Source organism: Balaenoptera acutorostrata, chromosome 16, assembly GCF_949987535.1.
Source record: "Balaenoptera acutorostrata chromosome 16, mBalAcu1.1, whole genome shotgun sequence".
Lineage (NCBI taxonomy): Eukaryota > Metazoa > Chordata > Mammalia > Artiodactyla > Balaenopteridae > Balaenoptera > Balaenoptera acutorostrata.
Genome location: NC_080079.1, coordinates 34,305,723 through 34,316,920, shown reverse-complemented (window position 1 = coordinate 34,316,920; position 11,198 = coordinate 34,305,723). Strand labels below are relative to the sequence as shown.

Here is an 11,198-nt window from a genome sequence, read left to right as displayed (position 1 = left end):
TCATCTCATGACCTAGAACCTGAAGCCTCGATGGATCTCTTCTTCTTTTCTGTCTAAGAAGACCATTATCACTCTAGAGAGGTAAGCATTAGGTCTGGAGAAATAAATGAAACCCATAGCCTTGCTATTTTTGAAGTGGATTTAAATGTGGGTGAAACAGTAACTTTTAGAGTCACTGTAACTGTTATGTATGTTTTCATTCAAGAGAATTCTCCATATAAAGTTTGTAGCTTTATTGAAATGCTTAAAAGAACTTTGACTGAATTTGAAATCAGCCTGTAAATATTCAAGGAAATTGGTTCATGAAATGTGTAGTTCGGCTTATTAGTTGCATAATAGTGTTTAAATATTTGGGAAAATGTGCTTAATCTATGTAAAAGCTTGATAACCTGAACATTAAACAAAAGTAAGTAGTGGTAAGTGTTTTTTCCATGCCAGAAGCCCCTGAGATGTGAAAGATCCTAGCAACAGACAAGACAGGTATTATCCAGTAGATTTAACCGACTGTACCTTGGAGCAAAAAGGCATGAGGTCTGGCTATTACTGTTGAAAACAAAATCCAAATTAATATGCTTAGCAGGAAAACCCAGTTGGCAGCTGCATGGGTTGCCTTTTACGATCATGTCTTTTGACAAGGATTATTGTATAAATTGCGGCTTGATTAGGCTTCAATCATGGGCAAATATTTTTCCATGTTCACCTCTCTAGAATAAGCCAAAGGTTTGTTCCCTGAAAACATTTCTGAGGTCAAGTTTTTAAATGAGGGGAACTGAGAGGTGAGGATTTTAAAAAAAAGAGTAGACCAAGCAATCTGGCTGATCATAGGACTTTTGAGAAAAGGAAAGATTAATATTCGATTTTATGTTGTGTTATGCTAAACCCTTCCATCTCCCCCAAATGTTCATTAAAGTTGCCATATAAACAAACAGACATTTCTGATGTCTAAATAGTTTTATTTCATAGAGCTATCATGAAAGAACAAGTGGTATTGTCAACGCCTGTGGAATATAATTCATGGATATATCCATGATTCTTCTTGTTGCCGACAGCAGCCAAGGTTCAGCTATTTTTCTGGAATGGTCACTTTGACTTGCTACTTGGCTGGCTGATCTAAGACGCTCTGCAGATTATTTGAGGACTTACGAGCTAATAATGATTAGGGATTTCGTGTCCTGAAGAACTCTTTAATCCCATGCTTCCTGAATCCCACTCTAAGCCAGGACCTTCTGTCACATCCCAAGAGTTACAGGTCGTTTGAAAGCTCTGCTAAACAACCTTTCTGCTCAGCCTTTGGGGGTCCTGTGAGGTGCCCCTTAGGGCTTTCCCGGTATCTTTGACCAGGAGGTACCTCTTTGTTGGCACTCGGCCTCTGGTGGTGCTCTGAGGGTCTCCCATTCTGGACAAGAGCAGCAAAGCAAGCCACGCCATGGGTGAGATCAGCCAAGAGACGGTGGAGAAATACCTGGAGGACAACCCTCAGTTTGCCAAGGAGTATTTCGACCGGAAGCTGCGGGGGGAGGCGGCGGGAGAAATGTCGCAGCCCGGCGGGGCGCAGGCGCCGGCCCGCGCGTCCTTCCGGGGCCTGACGCTGGCGGAGGAGGCGGCCCTGTGCCTGGAGCTGCTGGAGGCCCTGCGGGAGGAGGCCGGCAGCGTGGAGCTGGCGGCGCACAAGGCCCTGCGGAGGCTGGCGCGGCTGCTGCGGGCGGACCGCTGCAGCATGTTCCTGTGCCGGGCGCGCGACGGCTCGCCCGAGGTGGCCTCCAAGCTGCTCGACGTCACCTCCACCTCCAAGTTCGAGGACAACCTGGTGGTCCCCGACAGAGAAGTTGTTTTTCCACTGGACGTCGGGATAGTGGGTTGGGTTGCTCACACGAAGAAAACCTTCAATGTCCCAGATGTGAAAAAGGTAAGTGGCCTGATGGTGACAGTGGAGCGGAGAGGAGGTCTTGGTGGCGTCGGGGAGGAACACTGGGAAAGAGAGCGGGGGTCCAGGGGCCATCCTTGTGACATTGGTTTGGCTGGGGAGTGGGTGGTGGGGAAGAGGAGCACCTGGGCCAAGAGTTGCCAGATTTAGCAAATAAAATTACCAGATTCCCAGTTCAATCTGTATTTGAGATCAACAGGGGATAACGTATGCCCCATGTAATGCTGGGTGTTTTACATGGGCCTGTAAATGGATGTTGGGTGTTTTACATGGGCCTGTGATGTTGGGCAGCCTTACCTGGGCCTGGTACAGTCCACACCTGCTCCCTTACACCTCCTCTGTGCTCTGGGCACTGTCCTGACCCACAGGGCAAAGCAGGCTGCTCACTGGTGAGATGATCAGCCACCACACCAGATGCCAAGACCCCTGAACCGCTTCTCACCCACGATCCTTTGAAGACACTCAGCTCTTTGGGGGTGAATGGCTCATGAATGATTCTCTCACCTATAGATCAAATGTGCAAAAAGAAAAAAGATACCCTCTGAAAGTTCAGATGTTGCCATCTGGATCATTAAAAATGTGAATTTAGGTGAGGATTAAGTACATTTGGCCATCTCAACCCCTCATAACTCAGATCTATCAAGAATTTCCAATCTTGTAAATGGGACATTTGGGCCCTCCTGAAGACTAATTGTATATTGCATAAATTATTATGCTCTTTTAAAAGCAGAAAAATTAACTTTCTCCGAACCAACATAATGCTTGTTCATCTTAGAAAAATTAGAAAATACAAATAAACAAAAAGAAGGAAATGCAAATCACCCATAATCCCCCTACTCAGCAATAACCGTAGGTCCCAGCCTGGAGTTTCTCCTGCCTGCCCTTTTCCTGCACACACACGTCCCATCATTTTGATTTGCTATTAACAAAGGGGAGAGTTCGATGATGATGGAACAGAACTGATTGGGAGCAGCCCCTGAAATGCTTACTGTATAGAGGTTTATTGCCGGCTTGTGGAGGAGGGGCAGCTGGAGGTGAGAGGATAATCCCCCACATGCCTCTTGAAGCTGATTACAGGAGGGGGGCCGTGCGGATCCAGAAGGTGCAGAAGTTGTCAAACATTAGCAACGCTCAGCAAACAGCCACAGGACAGCCCAGAGGGGCAAGGGTTGCCGCTGGGCACCAGAGAGTCCTCTCTCTTTACCATCCCTCCCTGCAGCGCGTTTCAGCTGGTTTAAGTAGGATTCTGGGCCCACTGCAGCCGCTTCCGGTGACTAAAGGCCCTTAAGGCAAAGTTCTTGGACCCCCAGTGCGGAGGCTATGCCTGCACACCCTGAGGTTTTCTCTCAGGAATATGCTTCTTGCCAGTCTCCGACTGAGGCCATCTCCAAAATGACTAGGACAGCAAACTTAAGAAAGTGACATGCAAGATTTTTTTTCAGAAAAAACGTTTTTTTTTTTTTAAAAGAAGAGATGGATAAAATGACTTCTGCTAAGCTCCTTTATGAATGAGCCCAGTTCTGGTGAGGACAGGATGATAGAAAGGAGCTGCTTAAGCGATCAGGTGGCCTGGGTGCGTTGCTGTCCATGATGGGCACCCCATATGCACAGGGCAGTAAATGGGGGGAGGCGGGGTCACTTCGCTCTGTTCTCCCTTTTTCTGAGTATGTGTGAAGTCAGACACCGTCCCACCCTCCTGAGCTCAGAGGAGGGACAAAGACTTCATTTGCTCTCCGTTTCTACTGCTTCTAAGCATTTTTTTTTCCCTCGGAGAATGGTGCTTTTCAACGCTGGATGCACATTAAAATCAAACTGGGAGCTCTTTTAAAAGTACGGATGTGTGAGACTCTCAATAGACCAATTACACCAGACTCTCAGAGGCTGGGACACAGCCAGGAGTATTTTTTAAAAGCTCCCCAGGTGATTCTAATATGCAGCCAATGTTGAAAACTGCTGGTCTATTGGATGAACAGATGTAAGAGGAGGAAGTGAATTTCAAATCAACTGTGGATGATTAGATGGAAAGGGCTCCTGGAGCCCTTAGTTTATTCCCTTGGGCAGACAGGAAGTTGAGGTCATGGGGGGCTGCATCTCTCCTGGAGTCCAGGGTCTGGTCAGTGACTGAGAGGGGCTGGTGAGGATGAGGCCTCCTCGCTCTGTTCCCACCCTCATCCCACCCCGCAGCCCTGCAGTTTCACCGCACTTAAGTTGTGGTAAAATCTGCAAAGAGAAAGGAGTTGGAAATGTTTTAAGTGACATTTCTATAAATGCTTCACCTTTTCATTGCACTTGACACTTGATGAAGGTTTCTCTCGTTCTTTATCTCACTTGATTCTGGCCAAGACCCTGTGCAGAGGGCAAGGACCATATTTTTATTTCCATCCTGTATATGTGAGAATCCTCTCAAGGTCAGTTAGGCAGGAGGTGCTGGGTCTGGGCTCCTAAACCAGGTCTTCCAAGGCCTCCTTTTTCTTGCCATAGCCCTGACCACACAGGACTCCTCCCTGGTTGGCAGTGTGGGCACAGGGAGGGAAGGACTTCTCACACATAGACGAGAGGCAGAACTGGATACTCCCAGCTTTGGCAACAGAGAAGCCACATGGTGTCGGGTGAGAGCTTTGACATCAGGTGACCTGGGCGTAGATCCAGGTCTGAGACAAGGTAACTGCGTGATGGATTGTGTTTCTGCACCTGAGAAACAGAGTAACCAAATGTACAGATGAAATGTACATAAAGTGCCTGACTCCTAGTAGGTGCTCAATAAATGACAGCTATGGTAATATTGTATTAATGCCAAGAGAAGTTGGGGGCTGGGTGTAGGTGGCCAAAACTGGGTCAGTGATTATGGCCTGTTTTTAAAACAGGTTAAAAGCAGGGAAACTTAATAACAGGAAACTGAGACATATCCTCCTCAAGTTAATCATTTCTTATTCTATTGGGAAAGCCGGTGATTAACTCTATGGGTGGTTCTCCAGACTGTGGTTTAAAAGAAAGCCATGCGAGAATCCTAAGTTTTCAATAATTAACAGGGTGCTTATAGCTCCCTTTCTGCCCTCCTCTCTTTCTGACTCTGGATCTCGAGATGTTTAATCAGAATTTAACAACGCTAAGGCTGGATGAGGGATCCAGGTGGCCCGCTGCTCTAAACCATGTTCCTCCATTGGCTTCTTTGAAGAATGACCACCAAGGGGAGTTTGTCAGTCTGAAAGATACAGGATTTACTCAAAGCAACTTCACCAAGGATTGTTTGAACCAGTGAAAATACAAAGCTGGAAAACCTTGCCTCACCCTACCCTGTAATTTGACAGATGGTTTTATCCAGGATTTTCAGATGCAATGATAAGCAGGCATTAAATTTTGAAACTTATAAGTCATTTTCTCAAAACAGCCAATTGAATGTAAGAACATTTCCTTGTGTTTAGAATCTAGAATAAAATAGCATCCAGTTTTGAAGCTGCAGAGTGAAGAACGTTTGCCAAGAAACGCTGCATGTTTGGGGCATTTTGGTTATTCCTTTAGTGCCCAGCATCGCTGTGTAAGTGAAAGTGATCACGTTCTGTAATGGATAACAGGTTAGGAGGAAGATGAAGAGTGAGCCAGCCTGGTCTATAGCAGTGGATTAAGAGAAAGAACCTCCCAAAGTCTGGAGCTATTCTGGACTGAGTGAAGGTTCTGCAGGAGGTAGAGAGAAGTCACAGATAAAGCAGTTAGCAAAAAAATGGGGCTTCTGTTGGCGTGGGGCAGAGACTCAGCCCTCAGGAGCGAGCATGCTCCTGGGCATAGGAGGCCTACATCAGCTAAGAGCATCTAATTTCTTCAGTGGTTGGAATGGGTTAGAAAAGCTAGAAGTAGAAGCAGAATGGTAACGCAAAATCAGAATGACTTCTCACCCAGGGAGGCCCCCAAAGTCCCAGGTCTCTCTTCCTAGTATTAATTGAGCACCTACTATTAATATGTGTCAGACTCTTTTCTAAGTGCTCTGCCCACACTGTTATTCTCTCTTCACATCAGGGACTCTAGACAGTAGATGATCTCATTGTTCCCATGTTCAGACTGAAAAATGAGGATGCAGAGGGTAAGTAGCATGCCCAGGGTCTCACAGCTAGTCAATCTGGGCCTGGTTTCAGCCAAGGAGGTCTGACTCCAGAACCTTCTTCACCCCTTATGCAATGCTGCCTCCTACATAAGTAGTTCGTTTCTGTGGTTCCACTTCGGGAAGGTATAGAAGAAATCTGGGGTCAGGGGCTGCATCTGAATCCCTTAGCATCTCACATCTCTAAGGATCCCCCACAGAACTGATTCATCCACCAGAAGTTCAGGCTCCTGGTGAAGACAGACTCCACTGTAGGCAGTTAGGATTCGGTAGGTCTGCTGTGAGGTCTGCAAATCTGCATCAGTCTGCAGGTGATTCTGAGGCACAGCCCGGGTCTACTGCTCTGAGCAGAGCTGTGGTTCTGTTGACGAAGCAGCCCTTGTTCTCTGGTGGAAACTCTGGCCTGGAAGTCACGCACCAGTGGACTCTCACATTTTTACTTTGGGAAACTGAACAGAGCCCAGCCTCCACGATTTGTGCTGCTCTTAGAAGCACCATCAACACGCAGAAATGAACATAACACAGCTTGTGTGAAAGGAACACCACGTTAATTTTGGCCACTGAGTCTCCAAGTCAGGTGGAAAGTTCATTTCTAATTGAAGAAGACTCAAAGGGGAGACAGTCAGGACCCACAGCAGGCTGAGTCTACACCCAACTAGAGCGGGTATTCCTCTCAATTACAGCTAATAAGACAACTGCCGTCCTTGACCTTCTTCCCAAGCCCTTCCATTTGTGTGCCTCTCCAAACTCATCGCTCTGCCCTTTCCGTGGTTCTTGTATTAGAGTCATCTCTCGCTTCCACTACTTGAAGCTTGTATCTGGGATGATCCACTTCATTTTCCCCAAGGAAAGAAAGAAAAAATATGAATGAGAGACATTGACTTGGTAGAACTTTGAGGAACTGATAAGTATCTGGTGCTGGCAAGAGGGTGGTCCTCTCGTAGATGACCAGGAGAGGTAAGAATTTCAACCATCTGTAAAAGCCCTTAGCGTAAGTAAAAACTGCATATACCTGTTGATCCAGCAAAAGGAATTTCCACTTTGGCGAGTCCATCACATAAAAATAAAAGCAAGAGTGATTAGTGCAGTATTGTTTGCAGTGGGGAAAACTATCAACAGACTGAATCAGTAGAGGCTGGCTGAGCAGATCCGGGACCCCCGCACTGTGGAGTGGTCTACAAGAATCCAGAAGATGAGTTCACGTCGTACACGTCGGAAGTTCGCAAGGTAGTGTTAAGTGATGAAAGGATTGTATAAAATTAGAAAAGGAAATTTTATTTAAAAAAAGAAAAGTGAACCCTTTGTCCGAGCAGAGAGAAAGGCATAGAAGGAGATGTACTAAGCAGGAACATGGATTTCCTCAAGGAGGAGGAGTTTGGGGGATTAATAATTTTTTCTTTGTGTTATGATGGGTTGGGTGGTTTCAAGTGCACATTTTACTGCTGTGATTAAAAAGAAGAGCTCTAGGGCTTCCCTGGTGGCGCAGTGGTTGAGAATCTGCCTGCCAATGCAGGGGACACGGGTTCGAGCCCTGGTCTGGGAAGATCCCACATGCCACGGAGCAACTGGGCCCGTGAGCCACAATTACTGAGCCTGCGCGTCTGGAGCCTGTGCTCCGCAACAAGAGAGGCCGCGATGGTGAGAGGCCCGCGCACCGCGATGAAGAGTGGTCCCCACTTGCCGCAACTAGAGAAAGCCCTCGCACAGAAACGAAGACTCAACACAGTCATAAATAAATAAATAAATAAATAAATAAAAGAACGTGAATTTCTAAAAAAAAAAAAAAAAAAAAAAAAAAGAAGAGCTCTATGGAATCCCAGCTGTGCTCTCCTTCTGACACACACTTTCTGCCTGTTGTAATCCTGCATCTTCCCCCCCTCCCTCTTAGAGCCTCACTTTCCATTTGGCCACAACATCACCTCTTTTCTCCTGGCCCAACATCAGCCTAACTGGGATAGGCCGTAGCTCAGGCGGGAAATGCTCATTCGGAAACGGGCAGTTTCATTCTATGCTTCATTCATTCTCTCTAATTGAGGGTGGGAGGTGGGTGGGGAATGTTTGCTCGGGACCACTGTGCAGCGGCCCTGGTCGTCTGTTGGTAGGACTTGGACTAGAGAGGACGATCTGTTGCCATCCCTACATCTACACTCATGGTCCTATGCTGCTTTGGCAAATGTGTGAATGTATCTTGCAGAACAGCCATTTTTCTGACTTCATGGACAAACAAACCGGGTATGTCACCAGGAACCTGCTGGCAACCCCCGTCGTGGTGGGCAAGGAGGCTCTTGCTGTGGTTATGGCAGTTAACAAAGTAGATGCATCTGAATTTTCCAAACGGGATGAAGAGGTAACGCTAACCCTGGGCATCCCATAGGAGGCTCAGGAAATTTATTTGTTGTATAACTGAAAGAAAGATGTCACAGCTAATTTGCTTTTCTCTGCCATCTGTAGGTCTTTTCCAGATACCTCAACTTTGTTTCTGTCATCCTAAAGCTTCATCATACCAACTACTTGTACAGTATTGAATCCCAAAGAAGTCAGGTAAAGAGAAGGTGACATTAACCACTCCATGCTGACCTGTCTGACGAAGCAACCCAGAGGCAACAAGCCCAGACCCTTCCTATCCACACCACATGGATAAGGTCCCCAAACTTCTTTTTTTTTTTTTTTTTTTTTTTAATTTTATAGCTACTTTATTTATTTATTTATTTATTTTTGGCTGTGTTGGGTCTTCGGTTCGTGCGAGGGCTTTCTCTAGTTACGGCAAGCGGGGGCCACTCTTCATCGCGGTGCAGGGACCGCTCTTCATCGCGGTGCGCGGGCCTTTCACTATCGCAGCCCCTCCCGTTGCGGGGCACAGGCTCCAGACGCGCAGGCTCAGTAGTTGTGGCTCACGGGCCCAGCTGCTCCGTGGCATGTGGGATCTTCCCAGACCAGGGCTCGAACCTGTGTCCCCTGCATTAGCAGGCAGATTCTCAACCACTGCGCCACCAGGGAAGCCCAAGGTCCCCAAACTTCTATCCTCAGTGTCCTCTTATGGTCCCCTCCCCCCACCCCATCTTCCTGTCCCTCTATCTGTAGGTACAACTGGCTTGCTTTCTTCAGTCTATATCCTGGGTAGCTGTGGTTTCTTCCTCTATGAGATGGCAATGATAATTATAGTACTTACCCCACATGGTTGTTGTGACTATCAAATGGTCATTAAATGAATTAGTTCGCATAAAGCTTTTATCAGAACTATGTATTCCTGATATTGGGTTGGCCAAAAAATTCATTTGGGTTTTTCTGTAAAAATCTTATGGAAAAACCCAAATGAACTTTTTGGCCGACCCAATACATAGTAAAGGTATTAATTTGAGAAGCACATCACTCCTCTGTTGCCTCCTTGAGCCAAAGGGATGAAGAGCAACATTGGTAGCCAGGATACCTGAGTTGGTCCGCTCTGTGGACCTCTGTTTCTTCATCAGTTCAATGGTGGGAGGGTGGTTGGGATGGAGGACTTCCAAGGTCCCGTCCTGTGCTCACTGTCTAGGTAAGGTGACCTTTGACTAGCTTAGGATGCATGGAAGGAGGCGTGTGGCTTTCTCCCCATAGGGACCGGGAGGAGCCAGTGGGCCACCAATACTGGACCCTCTGCCCAAGAACTGTCTCTGCATTTATTGTTAGATCACTTGCCCTTTGGAGCCAAAACATTTGGACCTGGGGACCAATCATGGCTTCTCCCCTTTCATAAACCCACATCCTTGCAAAAGGTCTACTCATCATCCCACTCAGAAAATCTGAGCAATTTGTTGGACATGTACATGTGCCAAAATGGAATTGCATTGTTTAGTGTCATGTATTCATTTTATTTGATGCACCTCCTGTTTTCTTCTGACTAATGCTCCTCTTCGTACTGTATTTTGTTCTAATTGTTTTCTGTTTAATACCTACTTTCAGATCCTCATGTGGTCAGCCAACAAAGTATTTGAAGAGCTCACAGATGTTGAGCGACAGTTTCACAAAGCTCTCTACACTGTTAGAACATACCTGAACTGTGAACAATACTCCATTGGACTGCTGGACATGACCAAGGAGAAGGTCACTGTTCCGTACATTTGGTCTCACCTAACATCACCTATAAAATGCACATCACATGAAATGCAATCCATTAAAAAAAAAATGGATATTCTATGAAAACTACTAGTCATGGTAGATCATAAGAACCGGTGCCAAGAAAGTATGGTATAGAGGTAAACATGTACGTTTTTGGAGCAAAAAAGATCTAGGCTTGGCTTTTCCACTTCCTGGCTATATGCCTTCAACAGGTCTTTTTTTTTTTTAATTAATAGACTTTATTCTTTTAGGGTAATGTTAGATTTACAGAAAAAATGAGCAGGAAGATCAGAGAGTTCCCATACATGACCTCTTCCTTCCCTACCCCCACCCTTTCCACTGTTATTAACATCTTGCCTTGATGTGGTACATTTGTTACAGTTGTTGAATCAATATTGATATGTCATTTTTTTTTTTTAATTTTATTTATTTTTGGCTGTGTTGGGTCTTAGTTTCTGTGCGAGGGCTTTCTCCAGTTGTGGCAAGCGGGGGCCACTCTTCATCGCGGTGCGCGGGCCTCTTACTGTCGCGGCCTCTCTTGTTGCGGAGCACAGGCTCCAGACGCGCAGGCTCAGTAGTTGTGGCTCACGGGCCTAGCCGCTCTGCGGCATGTGGGATCTTCCCGGACCGGGGCACGAACCCGTGTCCCCTGCATTGGCAGGCGGATTCCTAGCCACTGCGCCACCAGGGAAGCCCTGATATGTCATTATTAACTAAAGTCCACAGTCTACATTCAACTCTGTATTATACTGTTCTATGCGTTTTGACAAATACATAGTGTCATATATCTGCCATTACAGTATCATACAGCATAGTTTCCCCACCCTAAAAACCCTCTGCACTCCACCTATTCATCCTTTCCTCTCCCCACCCCAGCCCCCTGGCAACTACTGATACTTGTACTCCCTCTGTAGTTTTGCCTTCTCTGTAATGCCATATAGTTGGAATCATACAGCATGTAGGTTTTTCAGATTAAATTATCTCCCTTAGCAACATGCATTTGTGTTTCCTCCATGTCTTTTCATGGCTTAATAGCTCATTTCTTTTTAATGCTGAATAATATTCCCTTGTCTGGATACACCATAG

At 46.2% G+C, this 11,198-nt stretch overlaps 1 protein-coding gene across 1 annotated transcript in view; it reads left to right on the top strand.

Annotated features, from left to right (window-relative positions):
• The first annotated feature begins 1,426 nt into the window (after positions 1–1,426).
• The window catches only part of PDE6C (phosphodiesterase 6C), a 66,443-nt gene continuing 56,671 nt past the window's right edge, over positions 1,427–11,198 (top strand). The window contains exons 1-4 of the mRNA XM_007187479.2: positions 1,427–1,906; positions 8,212–8,364; positions 8,469–8,558; positions 9,957–10,097. Of these exons, the coding sequence (XP_007187541.2) occupies positions 1,427–1,906; positions 8,212–8,364; positions 8,469–8,558; positions 9,957–10,097 (864 nt within the window). The remainder of the gene's footprint in view (positions 1,907–8,211; positions 8,365–8,468; positions 8,559–9,956; positions 10,098–11,198) is intronic.